Source organism: Canis lupus, chromosome 6 (assembly GCF_011100685.1).
Source record: "Canis lupus familiaris isolate Mischka breed German Shepherd chromosome 6, alternate assembly UU_Cfam_GSD_1.0, whole genome shotgun sequence".
Lineage (NCBI taxonomy): Eukaryota > Metazoa > Chordata > Mammalia > Carnivora > Canidae > Canis > Canis lupus.
Genome location: NC_049227.1, coordinates 23,847,094 through 23,872,523, shown reverse-complemented (window position 1 = coordinate 23,872,523; position 25,430 = coordinate 23,847,094). Strand labels below are relative to the sequence as shown.

Here is a 25,430-nt window from a genome sequence, read left to right as displayed (position 1 = left end):
TAAAATTGCCAGGATCTATGGTAACTGTTAACCATTTGTGGAACTGCCGGACTGTTTCCAAGACAGTTGAACCATTTTGAACCCCACTGACAATGCACAAGAGTTCCATTATCTCCACTTCTTCACCAGTACTTACTTTTATCAGTCTTTTTGATGACATCCTAGTGTCTATGAAGCGGTATCTCCTTGTGGTTTTGATTTGCATCTCCCTAATAACTAATACCATTGAACATCTTCACTTTTTGGGCATTTGTATATCTTCTTTGAAGAAATGTCTATTCAAGTCCTTTGCCTATTTTTGAATTGGGTTGTCCTTATTTTTGAGTTGTAAGAGTTTTTTTATATATATCTTGGATATTAAATCTTTATCAGTTATATCATTTGCAGACATTTTTTCCCCATTCTTTGGCTCCATTTCACTCTTGATAGTGTTCTTTGATCATATATATATACACACACCTACATGTGTGTGTATGGAATATTATTACTCAGCCATTAAAAAAAATGAAATTTTGTTGTTGGCAACAGCGTGAATGGAACTAGAGGGCATTATGCTAATGAAATAAGTCAGAGAAAGACAAATATTATGATTTCATTCATAGGTGGAATTTAAGAAACAAAACAGATGAACATAGGGGAAGGGAAGGAAAATTAAAATAAGATGAAATCAGAGGGAGACAAACCATGAGAGACTCTTAACTATAGGAAACAGGGTCGCTGGAGGGGAAGTAGGGAGAGGGGATGAAGTTACTGGATGATGGACATTAAGGAGGGCACGTGGTATAATGAGCACTGGGTGGTATATGCAACTGATGAATCACTAAACTCTACCTCTGAAACTAATATACTATGTCAATTAATTGATTTTAAATATTAAAGTGTTCTTTGATGCACAATGCAATACTGTTTTAATAGTCAATGATTGGAAACATGCTAATGTCCATCTAGAAGGGATTGATTAAATAAATGATAGTACATCCATATTAAGGAATTCTTTATAGTCATTAAATGTTTTGCTGTAGACCACTCACTCAGATATAAATTACCAAAAACAAGTTAGAAGCGATATGAATAGAATAACACCATTTTAAAAGGAAAAGAAAATGAGGAGTACATATGTAGAAAAAGTGCTAGATGAATATGTATTAGTAAACTGTAAGTGGACTCTCTGGGAGAGTAGCACTGTGGGGGGCTCTTGTTTTCTTTACTATTTCTGTAATAACTTGAATTGTATAATCACGTATTTTTAAAACCTATATGTTATAATTGTATTTTAAAAACTATGGTTCTGGCTTGATTTTGTTTCTATTGAAATAGGTGTGGGTCACCCTGTTCTAAAGCAAGTTGCGGAACAGTTTCTCAACATGAGGGGCGGGCTTGGTTTACCTGGTGCAAAGGCCAGATACCGTGGAGGTAAGCATTTTGTTCTGTTAGAGCTGATTTATCAGAAGGACGTTCCCCTTCAGAATAGCATAATGGAGTGGGATAGGCCTGATTACTTACCACCAAACAGACTCAGTATAGAAGGGAAAGACTAGATTGTTTGGGTGTTGTGTATTAAATATGTTTCATGTGTGTGTTATGGGGAGAACAGGATGGCATGCTGAGAGCACCAGGCCACAGAAAATCTTAATCTTAGTGGGTTAATACTTCGTCATAGAAAATATGAAAGAATAAAACAAGTGATGACAAAGCCCCTTTATTCTTTACTCTCTCCTTATGTGGTACCAGGTGAAATCCGAGAGCAGAATGGAGACAGTCTTGTTCATGCGGCTCTTGTAGCAGAAGGTGCTGCCATAGGAAGTACAGAAGCAAATGCATTTAGTGTTCTCCAGTATGTCCTTGGTGCTGGACCACACGTCAAGAGGGGCAGCAATCCCACCAGTTCCCTATACCAGGCTGTTGCCAAGGGAGTTCACCAGCCATTTGATGTGAGTCTGAGTAGTCAACATTTCTCCTTTTTGTTTTTAAAGGCTTACTGTGTATGATGTAGTCCTGTTACTCTGCTCTTAAAATCTAAGGTAAGAACAAAGAAAATCTTTGTAAAATTGAAGAGATAGGGTCTAATAGAAAACTTCCTCTCTTTTCAATTATTCTAATATAGAAAGAAGGAAATGCTTAAAAATTAGAAACTTCATACTTCAGTTCCCTTTAGAACAAAATTTTAGATATTAAATATTTTCCTAGATTGTAATTAGTCTATTTTCTAAGTTTTCTTCTGTCATTTTGTGTTCTTGTGGCTACTTCATGATTTTTTTTTTTTTTTAAGATTTTATTTGTTTATTCATGAGAGAGAGAGACAGAGACAGGCAGAGGGAGAAACAGGCTCCATGAGGGGAACCTGATGCGGGACTCGATCCCAGGACCTCAGGATCATGACCTGAGCCAAAGGCAGACACTCAACCACTGAGCCTTCCAGGCACCCCTACTTCATGAATTTCATTGCTCTTCATGTTTTCCCACCAGATGTATATCATACACGAAAAACTTTACAGACTTATCCCTCCAATTTGAGATTTAAAAAGAAATTGTAACAAAAAGCCATGTTACTCTAGAACACACTTTTTATGACAGAAAAACTTTCAAAATAATGATATTCAAATCAAGAGAATGTAAAATGTCAGCAGTTACTAATTTAATGAATGACCATTGTTTGGCCAATGTAATACCCCACATGGCCTTCAATGATAAGCCTTTAAAGGGCAACAAATATACTAAATTATAGGATTTAATATTGTTCACGATTTTACAACAGTACATGGCACAAGTAGGTAGCCTTTGACCATTGGACACTTGAGTAGAATTAAAATCACCTCACTTTTCATTCCTCTGTTTAATATTGTCAACATAAGATGAACAGACCTTTTAGAATCTCTGAAGGTAAGAATATTTTATTGGAGCACAAGTCAGGACACCTTGCCCAGGAAACATGTTCTTCACAAGGAAGAAAGTGCTCTGTAGAATGAACAGTTTCTACAGAATCATATACTTTTTATATCTCGTAAAACCTTAAAAGATCATAGAATAGCATCTGGGCAGGAATCATGAGTTTTACTATAAAGAAGTGCAGGGGGTATGAGCACTGATCGGTATCTTAAGGACAACATAGTTTCCTTTAGGCTACTCATTCACAAAGCAGATGTACAGTGATATGTGGCAGGCCATAAATCAGGCTTTTGGTTTGAGGAAAGTTTATTATGTATGGTCATGTTGACTTAGAAATCTAAAATGGGGGATCCCTGGGTGGCGCAGCGGTTTAGCGCCTGCCTTTGGCCCAGGGCGCGATCCTGGAGATCCGGGATCGAATCCCACGTCAGGCTCCCGGTGCATGGAGCCTGCTTCTCCCTCTGCCTTGTGTCTCTGCCTCTCTCTCTCTCTCTCTCACTGTGTGCCTATCATAAAGAAAGAAAGAAAGAAAGAAAGAGAGAGAGAGAGAGAGAGAGAGAGAGAGAGAGAGAGAGAAAGAAAGAAAGAAAGAAAGAAAGAAAGAAAGAAAGAAAGAAAGAAAGAAAGAAAGAAAGAAAGAAAGAAATCTAAAATGGTTCTCCTGTATATCAAGCCTTGAGAGTTTTTCTCTCTTACATAATAGTTTTCAAACTTTTTTCTTTTTCTAAGTAGAGGAACCTTTTTTATCCCATACAGTTTCCCAACTGCAATGCTGAGCATAAAAATTTTCACTTTTAAATAAATTTTTAATGTTTACTTAACATTGAAAGCCTTGGAACCTTCTGTACAGAACCATGGAGTTCCCTCCTGGAGCACAGTTTGAAAACCATTACCTTAAATTAGTCCTACATTAAATTTAGCTGCTGCTTTTTAAATTCCCTCTACAATTTCTCTCTCCTGGTTCATGGTCTGCTCTGTTCTCTTCATGCTAGTCTTCACCATTGAATATTAATGATGCTTCTGGGTGGATGGAGTTTAATCCCAGTGATGTAATTTTTTTTTTTAATTTTTATTTATTTATGATAGTCACAGAGAGAGAGAGAGGCAGAGACATAGGCAGAGGGAGAAGCAGGCTCCATGCACCGGGAGCCCGATGTGGGACTCGATCCCGGGTCTCCAGGATCGCGCCCTGGGCCAAAGGCAGGTGCCAAACCGCTGCGCCACCCAGGGATCCCCCCAGTGATGTAATTTAACAGAAATTCCTACTTTAGCATTTGGCCAGAAATTTGAGGTATGAACAAGAGAGTCTCAAAAAGGTAATTAAACTTCAAAACATTAAAGAACATTTCTTCTTGTGCTCTATATGGGCTGAGCTAGTGGTTCTCAAATTTTAACATGCATAAGAATCACCTAGAATTATTTTTGAAATGTGGCTTTTCCAGATTGCATCTATAGGGATCTGAGTGAGTAAATCTGTTAGAGGAATTTGAAAGTCTGTATTTTTAATAACAGATCAGGTGATCTTTATGTAAATCATCCTCATAAACACTGGCAAACATGATACTAAGCATTTGCGATCACCTTCCAGAACTTAACGCTCTGCTCAGACTGCAGGCAGCAGTACCCCTGCTATCCAGAGACCTGTGGCTGCCTTGGATACCTGAATAACATCCACTAAGCAGACATTTCCCCCCAACCCTTTAACTTTGTGTAGAAGTGTACGTGAACTGGTTAAAAAAAAAAAAGTCACCAGCAGTAGCAGAGGGAAGAAAGCAGGTTTGTTTAATGCCAAAGCCCACAGTCTGTACCATTCAGCCATAATAATTGTCACAAAGTAATATTTACATTAACCTTTAATCATCAAAGGTTAGAAAATACTAAGAAAGTGAAGCAAGCAATCTGTTTAATAAATATTTAAATGAAAAAAGTTAAAACCATTATGGTTTCAAAAGAAGTAACCTGGGGACCCCTGGGTGGCTCAGCGGTTGAGCGTCTGCCTTCAGCTTAGGATGTGATTGATCCTGGAGTCCAGGGATTGAGTCCTACATCAGGCAACCTGCATGGAGTGTGCTTCTACCTCTGCCTGTGTCTGCCTCTCTCTCTCTCTCTGTCTCTCTCTCTCTCTCTCTCTCTCTCTCTCTGTCTCTCATGAATAAATAAAATCTTTAAAACAAAACAAAAGTAACCTGTACATGAAACACTTCAGTCTGATATAGCTGGTTATGTGAAATACTAGTTTCTCTTGCTTATACTCTGAAGGTCCCAAATTTTCGTCTCTTTGGAAAATTGTGTCCTTTTACCTGATAAAGTGACATGCAGTAAAATTTCATTATATTTCAGGTTTCTGCTTTTAACGCTAGTTACTCTGATTCCGGCCTCTTTGGGATTTACACTATCTCACAGGCTGCTGCAGCTGGAGATGTAAGTTGCAAACTCACTATCTCTCAAAAGTGTCTTTCCTCCATTAACATTTTTCTAGTAAAAATAGGGAGTGTTTGAAAGCCATGACTTACTGGAGCTCTTTATATAGTGGATCTCATTAGAGTGTGTCTGCTGTGCAAGGAACTTACAAATGTATACTTCTGCTTTCAGGGAAAAGGGAGGAAGTGTCTCCTTGGTATTTTGGTTCTGTTTTGACAGGTGGCATTGAGTTGTTTCTGGGACCTCTCATTGAGAACTCCAGTGACATCAAGGCCAGAGTTTTCAGTACAGAAATTGTGCTGAAGTCAGGATAGTGTGTGAAAGATTGTAGGAGAAGAAAACCAAAGCTCCAGTTCTGGGGCGTGCCACCAAGTGACTAAGGAAAATGGACCAAAAAACAGAAAGAAAAAGAAGAGAAACTGAAATTTTTGGAGACCAGAAAAGAGAGAACAGTTAACACCATTTTGATCCAATCTGAATTAATGTCCATTTAGTTACCACAGAGAGCCCCAATAGTTAATAATAAACCAGGACATCATTGGTAATAGAATTTTTACCAGAGTGTTTAGAAGTGTTAAGGAACGAATGAGAAGAAAGAAATGTGAGGTTGGCATAGGCAAGTGGAGCTCAGACTTACTGGGTGGTAGTTTTAGGAGAGCTTACACTGAGAGATTAAGTTGGGAGAGAATTCATACCTAACGGAAAGAAAGATGGGAGCAGGTGTAGTTGCTAGGAAATTTAAAATGGATCAGGTCTGAAAAAGTGCAAACAGGTGGGATACAGAGTATACAAGTGGATATTGTAGCCTTGGACACAAACGCTGATGTTTTGGAGGATATTGGAAAGATGCAAAAGTACATCCCAGTGAGGAAGCTAAGTCAGATCTTGAGAGTAAGAGAAGGCAGGAGAGTTTAAATAATGGGATTTGGGACAAGTGAATGGCTGGATACACACAGAGTGGGGATCGACAGACACGTAAATGTCTCCTGGTGAGAGAGGTGAGAGACTACAAATTTGTACTGCAGTTACTTATTACACATATTGTCATGTATTACAGTCATTTCATAGTTTTTCTTCAGTGGTATTCCCAATGGAGAAATGGAGGAGACAGATTGTAGGGTTAATCCAAGATTGGAAGCATGCAAAGTGGGCAGGTCAGAAGCATGGGCATATGGAAAAGGAGTGGGGCACACTGGCAAGAGGGACTGAAGGAGTGAATCTTGGATCTTGGCCAGATAGAGAAGCCAAAGGGCCTGATAAAAAGTGGACACACCAAGGAATTAAAGATCATGATGAGGTGGAAGAACAAGGACAGTGTGATTAAAGACTTAGGTCAGGGGTCTTGGAATTGATGATTTCACAGGGAGGGCAAATTTAGGTTATATCCAGGTCGGGTGTGGCTATGGAAATGGGTAGCTAAAATGCACTGGAAATGGAGGTCCTAGAATTTAAGTGATTAGAGGTAGGTCAGTGACCCAGGATGGCGCCAAAGTTGGGTTGGAGAAAATTATTGAATGGATTTATGAATTTATTCAACAAATATTTGCCAAATGCCTACCCACATTACTGAACTTGCTTCCTCCTTGACTCTGGCATCCCAGACACGGACAAGCTTTACAAATCGGCCATGTATAAATTACTACCTTCTTCTTAGTGAATAGTAAGGGATAGCAGTATTAATTGCATAATGAAAGTCTGGGGAAATTTTAAAAAGTGTTTATTCTTTAAGGGCAATTATGAATTTCTGTGTTTGCTTTTCCTAAACCATCTTGGCATTTTCTGCCACTTTTCTAAAAAAGCTTGGCTACTTGGATACTATAAATTTGTACAAACAGCTGCTTTATGGACCACTGGAAGAATAAAGAACACATAGTGGCAAGAATTCCAAGTGCTGTTTCTATGGAACTAACCTTCCACCTTGTGTTTTTGCCTCAGTAGTGAAGCATTTGATTGCTTCAGGAAGACTGGCACTGATCAAAAATGACCAGCTTTCTTTTATCTATCCTAGGTTATCAAGGCTGCCTATAATCAAGTAAAAACAGTTGCTCAAGGAAACCTTTCCAGTGTAGATGTCCAGGTTGCCAAGTATGTTTCAGTATTAACTGTTTTTTGTGTTTCGCCTATTTGAAAGGTTTTTTTTCTAAGATTTTATTTATTCAAGAGAGAGAACAAGCAGTGGCGAGGGGCAGAGGGAAAGAGAGAAGCAGACTCCTTCCTGAGTTGGGGCTCTATCCCAGGACCTTGAGATCATGACCTGAGCCAAAAGCAGACACTTGACTGAGCCACCCAGGTCCCCTTGAAAGTTGTATTTTTTATTGTAACATACACACAAAAGCATTGAAAGATACAGAGAGTATTTAAAAGGGAAACACACCCACATCTTATACCACCTAGAGATATAATTTTCAACATTTTGCTTATTTTCTTGACCATTTTATGCTTTCTAAACATAATTGTTACTATTATTATATATATTTATATCCTATAAGTATATAAGCATGTTTATGGTAGAAATTTGAAATTTGGAAATAAGTCAAAAACGATCTTTCATTCCTTACCAATGATTCCTCTTTTTTTAACATCATAATGTTTCCATTTATTCAGATTACTAAAAATGTGTCATAAACAATATCAATAGGTGTATCAAAATATACTTGTTGGACATTTCCTACTGTAAAAGATATTTTTGGCTTTAAAACATTTTTGTATTTCATACCACATTCTTGGTATATATTCCCAACTGGGTCAAGAATTATAAATATTATAATGAAAGTCTGTTCAAATATATGTGTGTGTGTGTATAATATTTTTATTTTTGTATTTCAAAGTCCCAACATAAAAAGGTTGTACCAGTTTATAATCACACCACCAGTATATGAGAGTACCTGTTGTGCCATAACCATTGGCAATTTTTTTTTTTTTTTTTTTTACCTCTTTACTGATTTGATAGACCCAAAAAAGATACAGTAGTCCTCCCTTATCCATGGTTTCGCTTTCCACAGTTACCTGCAATCAACCATGGTCTGAAAGCAGGTGATCCTCCTCCTGACTTATTGTCAGGTCACTAGTAGCTGAACACTATGTCACAGCACATCTATGTCCCTCATCTCACTTCATCTCATCACATAGGCATTTGGTCATCTCATACATCACAAGAAGAAAGGTAAGTACAGGACAATAAGATATTTTTAAATGAGAGAGATAGACCATATTCACATAACTTTTATTATATTGTTAAAATTGTTCTGTTTTATTAATAGTTATTGTTAATCTTCCCCTGTGCCTAAGTTAAATATAGGTATGTATGTAGGAGAAACATAGTACATATAGGGCTTGGTACTAAGCATGGCTTCACGCATCCACTGTGGGTCTTGGAAGGTATTCACTATGGATAAAGGATGATCACTGTGTCTGATTAAAAGATTGAAATATCTGTCTCCTATTTGATGATTTTAAAATTCCCACTATGGGAATTCCAGCAACTGGGAGTGCCAGCAAAACCTCACTCAGTTAGTTTGGGGAGTTTCTCTAACAAAAGAGGCATACTTTGGACCAAGCTTGCCTTTTCATATGTCAGTTTAAAACACTTAAACTTGACTTCATCCATTTAGGACAGTTCAAAATGTGAATCATGAAACTCAGACTATCTTCATGATCCCCTTTAGTATTGTCCACAAAGGAAGTATGACAGAGCAGATTACTACCCAAGAGGGGACAACTTATTGGTCATTTCTGTTCCCATTAGCATTATTACTTCTGTTAGACTGAACACACTAAAAAAATTGCATCTCTTAAATAAGAACAGTAGTTTATTAAATATTATGTACATGGGACCAAGGTTGGTTAATAGGATGCTGTTCTTCATGATTGCACCAGAAACAAAACACAATGAGAATAAATTGAAACCCTAGATTTACTTAAAAATTGGTTTCAATTCTAATTTATTTAAGAAAATGTATTTCCTTAAGCGTAGCTTAGTGTAGTTTTTATAAGGTATGGCAACATGTAGAAAATGGAATTTCAGCTACTAATAACAAGATATGTTTCTTTTCTGCCGTTTTGATGGGGTTGATACTTTTTCTTGTAAGGTTCTTATGAGTCTTCCTATAGGAAAGGAAAGAAAGTAAGGTGTCATTGCTGAAGGAACAAACTGATAATCTCTTGGTAAAGTTTATGGTAGGTAAAGAAATATTTTAAGTTTCTATTTAAACTCCAGTTAGTTAACATACAGTGTTATGTTAGTTTCAGGTGTACAGTATAGTGATTCAACACCTCCATAGGTCATCCTGTGCTCATCACAGCAGGTGCACTCCTTAATCCCCATCACCTGTTTCACCCCCACCCACCGCCCCTCTGGTGATCAGATTGTCACCTAGAGTGAAGAGGTAAAATCTTTGGGGCCCCTGGGGGTGCTTAGTCTGTTAAGCGTCCAACTCTTGGTTTCACCTCAGGTCATGATCTCAGTGTCGTGAGATCAAACCCTGCATTGGACTCCTCACTGGGCGTGGGGCCTACTGGAGATTCTCTCCTCCCTCTCCCCGCGCCCTCTCTTGGGTAGAAAAAAAAAAGAGGTTAAGTCTTATTTTAATTAAGCTGACAATGTGGTAAAACTGCTGCATTAAATTTTGCTTATGTGTAAATGGAAGTCTTGCTACAGAGTTCCAGACGAGGGTAGTTTATTAAGTTACTTGAGTGCCTTTCTGAACACCAGTTTCTGAGAGAATTATGAATTGGATTTTTATTTCAAATTCATGCTTTGTGCTCATATTTAAGCAGCAAAGACCGTAAGACCTCTACTGTCCTTCCCCACTTGCCTTCTCAATCACGCCCCATCCTCACTGAGACAAATCTCAGTGTAGCAGTGGGCCTCGGGGAATGCAGGTAGATTGAGAATCAGCACACAATATTAATATTCTACAAGTGAACAGTGCCTTAAGACCCCACATAGATAGTCTGCTTAATAGAAATGCCTAAAATCATCACCAGAAAAGTATTATGAGGCAAGAGTTTACTTCATTAATCAAAACTTCGCATTAAAATAGTCTTTAAAGAAATAAAAATTAAAGTCTAAGTTCTAGTGTAAAATCAAAAGGCAGTCTGTTGGGTTTCCAGTATAATCTTATATTGACAGCTTTCTAAATAATCAAATAATAACATAATTGATTAACTGAAGACACAGAAGGGAGGGCTTTAGGCCTGGAAGATTTCAAATCTATTAATCTGTGTATTTATGAAAACATCTTTGAGTTCGAGAACATATTTTATTTGGTTTGAGTTTGAGAACATACTTTAAAATTTCCTTGCTCTTATAAAACTGGCTTTTGCCTTAGTTACATACCTTTTACTGAACAGGAACAAGCTGAAAGCTGCCTACCTAATGTCAGTGGAGTCTTCTGAGGGGTTCCTGGATGAAGTCGGGTCCCAGGCGCTGGTTGCTGGATCGTACACGCCGCCAGCCACGGTCCTTCAGCAGATTGATTCCGTAGCTGACGCTGATATCGTAAATGTAAGCAAATGAAAACTTATGATTTAACATCAAATAATTTGACCTAAATGATCCAATTTTGGAAGGAATGCATAAGCTCCTTTGGGCCATATATCCTACTGTTTGGTGCCTCTCTGCCTGGCTCAGAGGCGGGAGGGCTCATTACCATCACTTCCATAGATGGCTTCCTTGTCAACTCAGGGTGTGTGTCTTCCTCATTCAACTAAAAGTACCAGAGTAAACCATTTAAAATTCTTAGAGGTCAGGAAGAGTTGAATATTGGCCATTTCATGTGATTCAACCTAATAGTTGAATTTGGCGTTTTTTTCTCCTTCCCAAGAAATGAACTTTATTATGCCAGTCCTGCACCATCCAGCATCTCAAGATTTCCATTTGTCTTCTCAACCGAAGACATTCTCCTGCTATTGCTGTATTTTTTTTCACATATATAATTATGAGATTGAGTTGTTTTGAGGGCAAGGACTACGTCTTATACCTTTTTGTATTCTTTACGGTGCCTAACAAATATGTAAACTACAGAATAAATCCAAAATCAGTGGGTTTTCCCAGTTTCTTCCTATATTAAAAATGTCGACTCCTTGGGCGTTGTTAGAGGTCTCAGCCATCTTCTCATGAACAGCTCTACCTTATGTAGGGGCAGCGGGGATAGAAAAAAGAAACAGGTTATTTTAAGGTAGCAACCTTGACTTGATTTCACTTGGCCCCTAAGTTCATCATTTTCATACTCTTCCAAATGGTTCTCTTCCTCTTGTATATGATCATCATGTGAGTCCCAGCCCTGGCTGCCACTACCCCACCGTCTCCCCATGAAAAAACTGAGATAATGTAGGGGCTGCTACTTGTGGCAGTACATCCAACCTAAACAACCAGCCTCTATACTTGAAATAGTGGCATAAAGAACACAGTAACTTTTATGTTAACGGTGTATTTTTATTAACTCAAGACTATTTGCCATGGTAATACAGAACAGGAAAGTACTGCCCGGCCTGAGGCCAACTCTGCCCGCCCTATTTTGCAACATCAGTGAGATTTTCCCTTTCCCCTTTTTAATAGCTCTCCTCATATCTGGAGCACCACACTTTCTCAGTCACACATAGGAGGGAACATTCAAAGGAACAGCTAAGCTTTGTTTTCTTACAATGTCACAAATTAGAATAATGCACTGACCCTCACAAGAGCTTAGTCCAGAATTGCTAGTTCAGGATGCCCTGCCCATACACTCTTGAAATAACAGAAAAATAAGTTTGTCTACTAGATAATACATCCTCTTATCTCCATTCATTTTTCTTTTTTTTTCTTTTTTTTTATTTAAAGGCTGCAAAGAAGTTTGTTTCTGGCCGGAAGTCCATGGCAGCAAGTGGAAATTTGGGCCATACACCTTTTGTTGATGAGTTGTAATACTGAAACACATCTTTCAGGGAAGAGCTGAACGTTTTCTCAACCCAGAGCAGAAAACACATGAAAGTCAAAAATCTCTAATATAACATTTATCTTTTTTTTCCCCAATGAGATGAAATGTCTTAGAACATAAATACAGGTTTTTGTTCCCAACTGACTTAAAGTCAATAAAACATTCTGTTTAAATGTTTTTCTTGCATCTTTGCAATTGGCTAATAAAGTATTTATTATATGCTGAGATCTTTGTCTTAGATGCTATAACAGAACAGGAGTATAACAACAGAGCCCAGAAACATCAGAAACTATTAAAATCAAGATAATATTGATGGCTTTTAAAGATAAGCCATCAATAATTATCCTTTTAAAATCTATCCTTTTGGATCAGAACTATTAAGTAGTCTGGGTTTTACCCCCTTTCTGTCTTTTTCACAATATAGAGTTATTTCTGAAGAATATAAATTCCCTATTAATCATATTCTATATTCCCACTGCCTTATTTTATGTCAGTTTTATCTTCACTGTGTGACAGAGTTTTGTCTTTCTCCTTATCTTCTCCCTCTCCCTTGTCTGTTTCTATTCTGTTTCTTAGGGCTAAGGGGGAAAAATTATTACATGAACAACTAGCCAGAAAATGCATCACTTATTATAAGTAGGGCATTTGAAGTTTGCAAAACAAGAGCAACTAAATATCTAAATAAAAATGTGATACTTACCTTAAAAAGTGAAATTCTATGTTTAGACATTCTGGTCCTGTACTCTTCTGCTACATTTGTAAAAGATGAAACATTCTTCTCCAAAGGGAGTGTGTTAATGATGTGAATGATGTTGCTATTTTGAGAAAAGGCAGTGAGGCCTGTCCGACCCAAGGGAAGTGTTTGGATATCATTGAAGAAGGTCTCTGAAGGCATTACAATGCACTTGTGAAAGAAGTGGTAAGTCTGCACATATTCCTGTTAAGTATAGCAAACCTGTACATAGCAATGCACAAAAATTGGGTGTTTTCAAGATCACCAATTTACAAACTGCTCCTAAGCAACTTTCAATACAGGTTGACCCTTGCCCTTTTCAACGTGGGCATAGTCTTCCAGCCAAAATGCATCTGAGGTGGAGGAGGCTGTGGAGGAGGAGGAACTTTCATTGTCTCGCTTCACCATTGTCCAGTATGGAGAAGGGGCTCTCACTTCTTTCTTAAGATCTCTGTGAATCATCACATCACAGTTAATGTCTTTTCCTACACTAATGGTATGGTTCTTCTTTTTATATCCATGCCATTCTTTGGAGATAGACACTGGTCTCCTTGCAGACTGGTGCCCAGTGGACTGTGAATATTTATAATACTTCAGTTTTTTATCTGAAACTACATCTTCATTTTCATCACTGCTTGTGAAGGAGTCATCTTTTGACTGCTTAGTTTTCGTTGTTGTGCTAAAATGAAAAAAATAGTGAAAGAAATGGATTTTTAATTGTCTAAACATTCATTATCCCCTAACAAGATGTCTTATAAGTGGCTTTGGTTCTTAAAAGAAAGGATATAAGTTAGCTTTAGCACTTTCTGTGTTGTTGACATTTTTCTCTTTAAAGATACCTTTACATTTGTTTCCATTCCTAAGTGTAAATCAAATTCTGCCTTAAGTAACTTATTTTATATTGCTTTGTACTGACTTAAGCCAGACTACTGACCAGAATATTAGCAGGCCTTAAAGTGTAGGTTAATTTCCCTCCAGAAGGACAGGTCAACCTGGCCATCTCCTCCACAGAGCTCTCTTATGGGTTACATTGAGTCAGCAATAACAGGATATTACCCATTTCCAGAGTATTCAGAAACCAATGGGCCTCTAAGATCTTCAACACACTAGTTATTGAGAAATCTTTGAGTCTTCTTTTTTCCCCTAAGCATCATCATTTGCCTCTCTCTGGGGTTTACAAACAGATTTATACAACACCCTCTGCACCCAGATGTGTCTCATTCACTATTCCACTTCTCTGTTGCTGACCAAATGTTTTTAAAGATTTTTTATTATTTTTTTTAAAGATTTTATTTATTTATTCATAGACACAGAGAGAAAGAGGCAGAGACACAGGCAGAGGGAGAAGCAGGCTCCATGCAGGGAGCCCGATGTGGGACTCGATCCCGGGTCCCCAGGATCACACCCCAGGCTGCAGGCGGCGCCAAACCCGTGTCACCGGGGCTGCCCATATAACTTGCCCCAACTGTTGGTTTTCTTGAGAGCTCATTTGGAGGTTCCAACAGAGGAGCACAGCTAATTGTACACCCTTGATGAAAGAACAATTGTCCTCTCTGACCAAGTACACAGCTTCAGAAGGGATGCGCATGAGCAATGAGGAAGGAAGGGGACGCCTGCCTGGCAAGCCAGACCACCCTCATATCTCCAGCTACTGGCTTTCTTGATTGTTGAAACTTGGGCAGTGCATGACCTTTCTAATGCCTGCAGTTCCTGAGCCTGAACAAAGTGCTGTTTCCTGCTCCCCCTCATCCTGGTCTTTGTGATTATGGCCCTCTGGGACATCTGTCCTGCTACAGGGAAATAGGAAATCGTTTTCTTCCCCCACAATCCCCCTCACCAGCCTTTCAGACTGGCTTGCGTTATCACTAATATTCTTGCAGTTCTGACTGTTCTATTTGCTTCCAAGAATTGGAACAGGTTTTCCTAAAGCTTATCTCTTCTGGTAACAATTAGTAATTGAGTCATTTTCACTGAGAGCCACTAGTCTTAAAATGTGGATTTTCTCAGGACTAGAACAGTTTGCTTTCAAACATGCACAGGACTTCCTGAACAGCACAAGAATGGGAAAAAAAAAATCCAAGTTACTTTTTTTTCCAGACTGCAAAGAATATCCTTTGTTAACTCTGTATTAGGTAACTATAAGGAACAAGTAGTAGAGCTATGTTCTTTTTCAACTGAAGTAAGATTATAAAGCCACAAGCCAGCAGAGGTCAGAGTTGGTTGGAAACAGTTTATATACCACTAGGCCTGTCCAGATTATTATGTGCAATATTCTCCAATGTTCACAGTGCCATTTGCTTCTGAAAAAGGTCATACCAGCTTTGTGTAATAAGCCTTCTCTTTCCCTTTTTGCTCCTTCCCTGCCCCATCCCTATAAATTACCAAAGTGCCTTAGATATAAAATGCTTTGTTTAATTAAGGGAGTCAGAAAGTGTTTGGTATTGGTCCTAAGTCTGTGGGCTTTAGCCTCATTCTTGAGTTGTGCTATTCTGTTTCTTCTTTGCTTTTGATTGGTCAGTCTGCCGTTCTTAGATTTTAGTATTTTGAATCTCAGACTCTGAACAACTGCTAAGAAACATTCATTCTATAAACAAATGATTAACAACTCAGGCCTGAGAGCTGCACTCTCCAGCACAGGGTCCTCCAGCTGTGCTGCTGAATTTAAATGGTTAAACTTGAATAAAATTTAAAATTCCTCAGTTGCAATTCCTCACATTACAGGTGCTTGGGAGTGGCTACCACATGCGACAGATCAAATAGAGAACATTGACACCATCACAGTTCTTTTTGAACATTGCTGTTCTAGAGACAGGCCTAGCCGCACTTAGCCCTGTGACCTCTGTCAAGTTTACATGCACCTCTCTTGGCTTTGGTTTTCCTATCTATAATCAGGATAATAAAAAGCATTAGCCTGAGGATTAAGTGGTATAATGCTTGGAAGCAGGGTCTACCACATTGTAAGCAATGTTATCATTAATAATTTTTAGCTAAATCATGAGTGGTTTGGTTATTGGGGGAAAACCTTGTCCCCAGTCTGTGCCTGTTCTAAGGGGACAGCTCTAGCCCACTATCACCATGTAGGGATGCAAGCCCATCTTCTGATTTTTCGGGAGAAACCAGAGAAGCAGATTCTTTCCGTGAAATCTTAGATGTGTAAATTTGGCAACTAATTCAAATATTTTTCATTTTAAAACGTTTGAAATATACAGAACAATATATAAATAGTTTAATGAAAAAATATATAAACACTTTGGTAGCCACATCCCCAGGTTGAGAAATAAGAACATTGGCCCCTGGAAAAGCCCCCACGGATCTGCCTTTCTCTATACAAGTCACTGCTATTCTGGCTTTTTAAAATGCTCTGGGAGACTAGCAAAGTACATCTGTTGGCCATATCAGCCCCTTGGACCACAAGTTGGAATATCTGAAGTAACATCTATGCAATGTGGGCCATTTTTTTTTTTTTTAGTCCTTAGTAAAGTCCCTAGCCAGATTTCCTTGAGCCCATCCCAATAACCAAAGATACACAGCTGTAGTGACTAGTGCTCAGAAATCCTGTCAAATTATTAAGGACCACTCTTGGCATCAGAGCACCGAACTCATCATTAAAGGAAAATGATCTCATATTCAAGAGAACTTCCTCACACATCTCATCCTCAGAAGAGTCTCTGGTACACCTGAGCTCCAGATAAATATGCTCTCAAGTGATTAGCCTGAGCTTCAAATCCAGATTTTTTCATTCATTCTGAATAAGGGAAACCATGTGAAAGTCCTGTGGCAAATTTAGCATAACCACACACTTAGTCCTTGCCTTACAGTCTACTTTCTCCCAGGGCAACATAGTAAACAATGGATTATACAGATTACTTCACTGAAATTAGGATAAATGCTGTGAAGGAGATACACAGGTTACTTTGAAAGCATATGATGGGTGGACCAGACAGTGTTTTAACACTAATTTAGGAAAGCCTCTTGGATAAAACATTTTAATCAGGAACACGTCAATCAGATTTGCATTGTAAAAGAATTGTTCTGTGTAGAGAATGAAGAGAGGACAGGAGTAGATGGTAGAAACCAAATGGTGGCCCTGACTGGGGTGATGGTAGTGGCCAGAGAGATAATGGACAAATGTGAGAGACAACTAGAAGGTAAAATGACAAGTCTTTGTGATTATTTTGGGTGGAAACAAGGGAGATGGAGAAATCTAGCACAATCCTAAATTTCTGACTTGTTCAACAAGGCAAATGCTCCTCCAGTAAGATAGGACCACTGGGAGATCAGCAGTGAGCTGGCTTTGATTTTTTGGCATAATGAGTGTGAGGGATTTGTGTTGCACCCAAATGGAGCTATCAAGTGGAAGATGAAGGGTTTAAGTGTACAAGGTTTGAAGATCATACAAACTGAAAATCACTCATTTGGAGAGTGATAGAAACCACAGGCCTCAGTGAGGGATCGCCCAGAAGATTGAGAGAAGGGAGCCAAAGATTCAGCCCTGGGGAACTCCAAGGCAGAAGCCTTGGGAAAATGGTGTTTCAACAGGAGGGGGGTGGTGGGAGTTGTACAGTGTCAAATGCTGCTCGGGAGCCAAGTACAATGAAGACTTGAGAAGGATCCACTGGAATCAGGAATATGAGGGCTATGAGTGGCCCTGCTAAGAGGCCTACACAGAGGTGGTGGGGGGCAGAGCACCTGGGAAATCATCTGGGGAAATGGCCCACGTCTGCTACAGTTCTTTCCACATGTCTGAAGTCAAACAAACAGGACTATGTCTTCCTGTCCTAGGGGGGCAGGAAGAGGGCAGCCAAGTCAAGGTGGGGCTTGTGAAGGTGGCAGAAGCCTAAAAAAGGCTTACATGTTAGTTATCGAGAAGACTCTAGCTAGAAAAAAGTTGAATGTGTGGGAGACAAATGAAGGAGTGGGATTCACAGCAGGTGTTTAAAGCTGACTCTGGACAAGGGGACACATTGCAGGTAGATTTTGGAGGCAGAGCTCCTCCCCTGAATGGTTCTCTTTTTTTATAGCTCCAGGTTCAAGGCTCTCACTTTCATTAATCTGCCTCACATTAGGTCCTGTAGAGTGTACTTTTCCAGAGGGATTTAGAACCCACCAAATTATTGTGCTGGTTTCACCTATCCCTTCTCCCCTGGGCCAACTGATCATTCTCACATGAAACCAAGACCCACCCAGTGCTTCACAGACCCCGGGGTACTAGCATAACAAAAGATTTCCTAAGATAAACTACTTACCGTGTTACTGGGAATTTGGTCTCAGGGATTAAATCATAGATTTCTTTCCATTCTGGGGGTATGTCGATAAAATATCGGTAAATCTTGATTTGTAGCACTGTGCCTATGGTGATGTGTTGCAAAAGTTTTAAAAATTCTCGAAGAGTATATCCTAACACATTGGCATGGCCAACACTAATCAGAACATCACCTAAAGAGGGAGAAAATTATCAGTAAAATTAAGATAATGGGTCAGTTGGTTCATACCACTTTTGGCTTTACTGTGAATTGTTTCATCTTAAGGCTTCATATTGTTGGTTCATTATGAACCCAAACCAGGCTTCAGCCTTTATTTAATAAAAATGATCAGGACACCTGGGTGGCTCAGTGGTTGAGCATCTGCCTTCGGCTCAGGCCATGATCAAGTCCCACATCGGGCTCCCTACATGAAGCCTGCTTCTCCCTCTGCCTATGTCTCTGCCTCTCTGTGTGTCTCACGAATAAATAAATAAAATCTTTAAAAAAAAAAAAAAAGTCATCTCAGTGACATGGGTGTCCTTTGCATAATGGAGAATGCACGCAAGATGTTTCTTAATAACAGTGTAACGGTAAATATTATATCATGTTTTTAATGAATTTCTTTGGTCCTTGGTGTGACAGAGGCTAAAAAACATTTATAACCAGGGCACCTGGGTAGCTCAGTGCTTGAGCATCTGCCTTCGGCTCAGGGCAGGATCCTGGGGTCCTGGGACCGAGTCCTGTGTCAGGCTCCCAGCAGGGATCCTGCTTCTCCCTCTGCCTATGTTTCTGCCTCTCTCTGTGTGTCTCTCATGAATAAATAAATAGAATCTTTAAAAAAAAATTATAATCTGAACCATCCTTTAAGATTCTAAAAATGTGTTTGTTTCAGGTAAAATGAATAGCTATCAAAGAAAAAAAAACACACTAAGCGAATAAATGACCTAGTTTTTATTCTACCTGCCTGGCAATTTCCAGTGTCCTCCTCTGGTATTAAGATTCAAGACTTTGATTTTAATTTTCTATCTTGCACAGTATTAGTTGAGCAAATAATTCTGCATGAAAAACACTGGACATTCAGCATGCTTTAATTAAGCTTACGAAAAAATAATAATAATAATTAAGCTTAGGATGCCTACACAGAGAGTATGTTGGTTAAAGGGATTTGACAGCTAGGGGGCCCAGTCTGGGGCATTACTGGACCTGGAGAGAAGTGTGATGGTCAAGTATGGAGCTTCTGAAACCCCTGCAAGTGTGATGGAAACCACACCTTGACGGCAAGCCCCTGGACCCCCAAAGTGGATGATACTCATTTGTGCCCACCTCCCTACCGCCAGCAGGCACAGCAGGGACATGTAAAGAGATCCAGCCACTGGACACTCCCACCTGGGTCCCTGAACCCCAAGCAGGCAAGGCGATGAAGAGGGATGACAGGAGCAACCCGGCTTCCAGGGGTGGTTATGCGTGGTCCTTTGTTCTCATCATTTTCCAAGCCTGGTTCTCCAGCCTTTCTAGCAGTTCTGTCAGACTGAGTGTTCTAAATTCAGTGCCTTAATAAAAACTGTTTTCTATTGCTGGCACCAAATAATCCTGACTACAAGGACGTGCAGCAAGAGAGGAAGGAATACAAAGAAACTACTTTTTAAGGGCTCACATTGGGTAAAGTCTTAGCTAGATCTCACTAGAACTAACAGCCTGCCAAATGGTGATGGAGGCTTTACAGCTAACACTGGATGAAGGGACTCCAATGAAGTCCCAAAGGGCGTGTTCATCTCTCTGCTCCAGGGAAGCCAGGGCCCCCTCAAACACCCCCATTCCAAGAGAGCTGAAGCCTAACCTCCAAGGAGAAAAGAGGATGAAGTACCTTCTCTGATACCACACCCCACTGTGGTGTAGTTGAGAATTATGCTAATCTCAGAGGAAGCATCCAGGGAATGCCAAGGACAAACTCCCATAGTGCTAGATCCTATCAGAAACTTCAGTTTCAAAGTAGTAAAGAAAATGAATACTTAGAAGAGTGGAGAAAACCTGCTTGGGTCTTAGAAAGTAAGAGGGTAGTAAAACCAGCCAAGTATCTGCAGCTAACTTCAAAATGAAACCAGCTTCTCCCAGCTACCTGCGGAGTGTGCAGTCTGAAATAGCTGTTCATCCTATGGAGGTTAATTACAATGGCAAAAAAAAAAAAAAAACACAACCAACAACAACAAAAACCCCTCACTGGATGAGCTTACGTGCCTAATGTTAAAAGGGGTGTTTATAGCTAAAAGCTATGGTTTGGCATTCTGCTTAATTACGTTGTTAAAGGGTGTTTTTTTTATCAAGAGGGCAGAAAATAAACAGCTTCATTCCCTGACCATCCTGGCTGTAAACCAAACATGTCATTGTATGAATGTGATTACTCCGGCAATAGATATTAACATTGCCCTTCATAAAGAAATGCCAATCTGCTATTTATGAACACCAACCTCATTACACTTTATTTTTCCTCTTTTAATGGGCTTTAGGAACTACATTATTACAAACATTGTCTCCATTACCTATATTAAATCAAATTTGTGGAAGCCAATCCACTACCAAAAAATAGATTTTGTTTCTTCTTCATCTCTCCCGATGAGGCTGTGAGTTCCATAAGCTCCCTGTGGTTAGAGACCATATCTGTTTGGCTCACCTGTATACCTCTGTGCCTCGCAGGACCCCTGCACACTGTAGGCATTCAGGAAACACTTACTGAATGTGGCCAGTGCGCGACCTGTGTTTGCCTTCAAAGCTATAATTTCTTAAGATTCTAGGTGTCAGAGTCTGTTTTTTTTTTAAAGATTTATTTATTCATGAGAGACCCAGACAGAGAGGCAGAGACATAGGCAGAGGGAGAAGCAGGCTCCCTTTGGGGAGCCTGATGTAGGACTCGATCCCAGGACCCCGGGATCACAACCTGAGCCCAAGGCAGATGCTCAACTGACTGTGAGACACCCAGGCGCCCCCCAGGGGCTGTTTAAAGCCATACTGGGCAAAAGGAATTTAAAGTTTAGCTAGAATACACTAACACTAAACTAGGAAATCAAGTTGAAACCCTATTTTGAAACACCAGAAAAGAAAAATGTGAAGCACCTGAATAACAAATAATGGGAACGGGAGGTCATAGGGTCAAAGAAATGGCAGGCTTGTGGGACTGTCACCTCTGAAATTCTCCATCAATGTCAAAAGCACTGAATTCGGGTCTTTGAAACCAAGCCCCTGAAGAGAAGTGATTGACCTATCCTGAAGAGATTTGGGACTCTGGACTCTCTCTGGTACTGAAATTTTACTTCCAGTCAGGGGCCATGGACTTGAGTCCCAGCTCTGTGTGTCAACCCTGTTCCTTCATCTCTCTAACCCTCTGGCTCAGTTTACTTCCCTTCCAGGAGTGGTGCAAAGATTGAATGAGATCATAGGTGCGGAAACTCCTTGCACAATGGCTGCGACAAATACTTATTATTTGTTTATTAAGCAGACATAGCAACTGTGCAAGCACTGTAGGTTAAGTCCTGGCTTTAAAAGACGAATTAAAGACTGCCTCTGACCTCACAGAGCCCATGACCGCACCATGAGGTCCTGCCTGCTTCTTGTGCGTAAATACACTCTCCTGTCTCAGTCCAGCCAGTGTGCGCTCTGGCTATCAACTAGCATCTGTCGCCTGACCCCAGAAAAGCTGAGGAGAACAAGCAGAAAAGCTGACACAACCTCTCCTGGACTTTTTTTGGTCTGGAAAGTCCAGAACTCTCTTTCTGGCACTTCGTGCCCCGGCACCAGGTAGTGACATTTGGAGAAAAATGTTTTGGATTTTAAGGTGAGGTAAACTTTCATAATGGCATCATTTAATTATTTTCATCTTTAATCCACTGCTTCTAACCTGACCTGCACTTAGAATCACCGGAGGGGCTTTGAAACCATCCCTGGCCCCGGATCAATTGGATCAGAACCTCTGGGGAGATGGGCATTAAGCATCTCAGTTTTATAAACTCCCAGATGATTCTAATAGGTAACAAGAGTTACAAACCAGCGGCTTAATCCACTGGGGCTCCTGTACCACAATCATTTTTTATTTAAAAAAAAAAAAAAAAGACACAAGTCTGGAAACTCGAACAGCCTCAGAGAAATGATTGCCAGTATTCCCAGAGAACTGTAGTTTTCAAAGCACTTTCATAAAGATTATCTCTCCAAATCCTTGTCCCCTCTGATGAAGGTGGTATTATCCTAAATTAGAGATTTAGGATACACCTGGAAGATTACATGACTTTGCCCAAGGTCACAGAACTACAAAGTGGCAGAGCCTGGGCATGAATTCAGGCCCAACTGAAACTGGATGGTTCTTCCCTCTTAGCACCCTTCCAGCCCATTGCGTCTCCCTGACTTGCTAAACTGGAGCAGACACCAGAAAACATGTCTTACGCTGAATGGAAAATTCATCAACGACAAGAGAAACAGAGAGGTATGGATAAAGCCCTTGGGCTCCGAAGTCTAACAGAGAGGGTCCAGCCCCTGATCCCTGGTGTGACCATGGGCAAGTTATTAATACCTAATTCGTTATCTATAAGGTGGTTTACTGCAGAACCTAGCTCAGGGATTGTCAGGAGGGTCTGAATAATTCTGAATTAATGCATCTGAATGGTAACAATGAACGATACTGCCTTTGAAAGAAGGGTTTCTCCACAGAGAGCCTCAAACTCTGGAGCGCCACTGTGCCTCTGCATGTGGGGTGAACCTGGGCAAGAATTCAATCGCGCTGAGCCTCAGTTTTGTTCCCCGTGAAAGGGGGATGATAAAGGCTCCTACCTAGAGACTTCTTGTAAGCATTCAATGAATAAAAACGCACAACAGCAAGAGCCAATGAAGTGATAGCAACTGGCTGGCCCACAGAAATCGGCTGCCAAACAACATCAGCATCACTGTTACGGTTATATGGAAACCTGTTAACTGGAGCCTCCTCAAAGGCAGAGGAGGGAGGCAGGGGAGACCACAGTCACCTGGCTTGAGTTTTCCATCCCTGGCCGCAGCCCCCTTCCTGATGAGGTGGGTGATCTGGAGGTAGGGTCCATGTTGGATGATGATCAGGCCCAGGCCCAGGTTCCCAACGGTGAGTTTGGTCTGCTGAGTTTTGCTCAAGTTGTGTACAGATGACTTGACCTTGAAGTCGATTTGTTTGTCTAATAAAAAAGAGGGAGACATTTCATTCCAGTCACTTAGACGACAGCATGACAGTTACCACGGGGATCCTAAAGCCAGACGCCTGGGGCTGTTCCTCAACCTCTCTATTCCTCAGTCTCCCCATCAGTAAAGTGAAGACAACACGTGTCTAGCTTGCAGGCTTGTTGGGAGTGTAAACGAGACCACTCAAGGGCTTTGCACAGCGCCTAGCACCTGCCGAGTGCTTAATCACTGTCCGTTATCAATTGTCCACTTGATGATTTTTTTTTGAAGGAGGCAGTGTGCTAGGAAAGAGCAGTTTCTTGCCCTATGGATCTTCCAGCTTCGTGGAAGAGACAGAAAGGCATCAGTCATGTAAATGTATGTTGAGTAACCAACTGTAACACATGCTAGGAAGTACAGAGAGCTCTGAGGGGAGCTGACACAAGGACCAGGTATCCGGTAGGGAAGGTAGTCAAATTTGAATTGAGGTCCAAAAGACCAACAGGAAATGTTTAGACAAAGGAGGGTGGGAGGGATCACATGGGATCAAGGCTCTGGGACAAGAAAGAACATAGAGACTTGTGGTGGAGGCATTAGGAGCAAAGGCAGAGCCAACCTGGGCTGCTTCATTGGCTTACCTCACTGGAAAAGCTTAGGAGCAATTTGAGCAGGACACAGTAAGATTTGCATTTTCTTAAAACCAAACCAAAACAAAAACCCACCCTCTGGCTTCTGTGTAGAGCATGGATTGTGGGGTCCAGTGTGGAAGTGGGAAATCAGTGTTGCTGTAATCACCCAAGCATGCCATGGCAATGACGGAGGAAATAGTAGGAAAAGATCATTTGGCAGGAAAATCTGGGACAATGGGTGGTGGTGGAGGGGTGTCAAAACATGTTTTCTACAGAACCAATTGTCACAAGGAAAGTTTCAAGGACTGTGGGGTGGTGTAAAACAAGTTATTTTCCCAAGAGGAAGCTTCTCAGAAGACTCATTTTCAGAACACAGGAAACTTCTGGGGGACATTCATTTTCAGCACACCTTTCCTTAAGGCCAAGTGACAAACTGCTACTTGGCGAGAACCTTCGCCAAATCCACCTGAAGGTGGTGCTCTGAGGGCCCCTGGAGTCCTCCCCCACTGCTGAGGGAGGGGTCCCCCAGTCCCCACCCCCAGGTGTGGAGGTCTGGGGAGGGTTCATGGCTCTTCCCTCTAGGCAAGCGTTCTTGCTCATCTTCAACCTCACTCTCCCCCAAACCACAGAGCCTCTCTAGAAAATAAAGGAACCCCATATAAAGAAGGTACCACCTTTGGAGACTTGACGGGATTATAGGAGCGATTTGGAGCGGTCATACCCTCTCCAGCCTGGCCTTCCTGAACATGCCGAGAAGTGGCCTCCCAGGCAGGGTCGGAGTTCCAACCTCAGCTTGCAAGTTAAATAAATGTGCATGGGATAAACCAACCTGGGAAGCCCAGTCTCAGAAGACGCCGGGGCTAAGGCTGAAAGAAGGCAGGCTCAAAAGCCTCTGAGGATTTCACTTTTATGACATTCTCCGTGCAAAGGGCCAGACTGCGGGAAGCAGATGGGCACCGGGGTCAGGCTCTGAAGTGCGGGCCGGCGGCAAAGGGGCAGCGCAGTCATTGGGGGGTTGGGGAACGGGGTCGGGGGTGGGGGGGTGGGGAATCGTTCCACATCTTGATCGTGCCATGATGGTGGCTGTTTAACGTGGGTATTCGTTTGTCAAAACTCGAAGCTATACTAAGAATGGGGAGGGGGCTCTTACTGTATGTAAAGTAGTATGTAAAGTGAACAGATGATGGAGAGCGGCCGCCTCCCAGGCCAAGCGTGTGATGTGCCCATTTTACAGGCGAGGCAAAGTGATGGAGCCTTTGTCCCAGGGCGGCCCCCTCTGCCCACGGCCCGTTACCTTTCCAGCTCTTGTTGGCGGCCTTCTTCATGGCCCCAGGGGGGCAGGCCGCTCAGGGGGGCCTCCCGGAGCCGAAGCTGGAGTGGATCCAACTCCCAACTGTTTCGAACCTGCGAGGCGCCGGCGCACTGCGGGCCCGGG

General features: G+C 41.0%; 2 protein-coding genes across 11 annotated transcripts in view; one reads left to right on the top strand and one right to left on the bottom strand.

Moving 5' to 3' along the window:
• The window catches only part of UQCRC2 (ubiquinol-cytochrome c reductase core protein 2), a 25,536-nt gene extending 13,087 nt beyond the window's left edge, over positions 1–12,449 (top strand). Inside the window, exons 9-15 of one of the 2 annotated variants that reach the window (XR_005360834.1) lie at positions 1,318–1,413; positions 1,732–1,931; positions 5,227–5,307; positions 7,316–7,392; positions 8,310–8,470; positions 10,660–10,813; positions 12,128–12,449. Coding sequence is in view for 1 of the 2 variants with exons in the window: in XM_038540091.1 (XP_038396019.1) it covers positions 1,318–1,413; positions 1,732–1,931; positions 5,227–5,307; positions 7,316–7,392; positions 10,660–10,813; positions 12,128–12,211 (692 nt within the window). In the remaining variant the exon portion in view is untranslated. The remainder of the gene's footprint in view (positions 1–1,317; positions 1,414–1,731; positions 1,932–5,226; positions 5,308–7,315; positions 7,393–8,309; positions 8,471–10,659; positions 10,814–12,127) is intronic. The other variant, XM_038540091.1, reaches the window with a different exon arrangement.
• PDZD9 (PDZ domain containing 9) lies at positions 1,684–25,430 on the bottom strand. Of its 9 annotated transcripts, none has more exons than XM_038540098.1 (7): positions 25,290–25,430; positions 23,204–23,383; positions 18,204–18,393; positions 12,925–13,636; positions 11,289–11,438; positions 10,646–10,799; positions 1,684–2,016 (listed from the first exon to the last, which is right to left on the bottom strand). In XM_038540098.1, the coding sequence occupies exons 1-4, from the start codon at positions 25,318–25,320 to the stop codon at positions 13,240–13,242; spliced, it is 798 nt and encodes a 265-aa protein (XP_038396026.1). In that variant the 5' UTR covers positions 25,321–25,430; the 3' UTR covers positions 1,684–2,016; positions 10,646–10,799; positions 11,289–11,438; positions 12,925–13,239. The 9 variants fall into 9 exon arrangements, with proteins under 9 accessions (XP_038396026.1, XP_038396025.1, XP_038396028.1 ...); XM_038540097.1 differs by having other exon boundaries at positions 10,682–10,799; XM_038540095.1 differs by lacking the exon at positions 1,684–2,016 and adding an exon at positions 8,514–9,411.

Bases quoted from the DNA above. Each gene is read 5' to 3' on its own strand.
- PDZD9 (XM_038540098.1), bottom strand. From the start codon at position 25,320: ATGAAGAAGGCCGCCAACAAGAGCTGGAAAG. The intron at 18,394-23,203 runs GTGACTGTGGTC...CTCCCTCTTTAG, and splicing joins GGATGGAAAACTCAAGCCAG to GTGATGTTCTGATTAGTGTT. The intron at 13,637-18,203 runs GTAAGTAGTTTA...TTTTCATTTTAG, and splicing joins ACCAAATTCCCAGTAACACG to CACAACAACGAAAACTAAGC.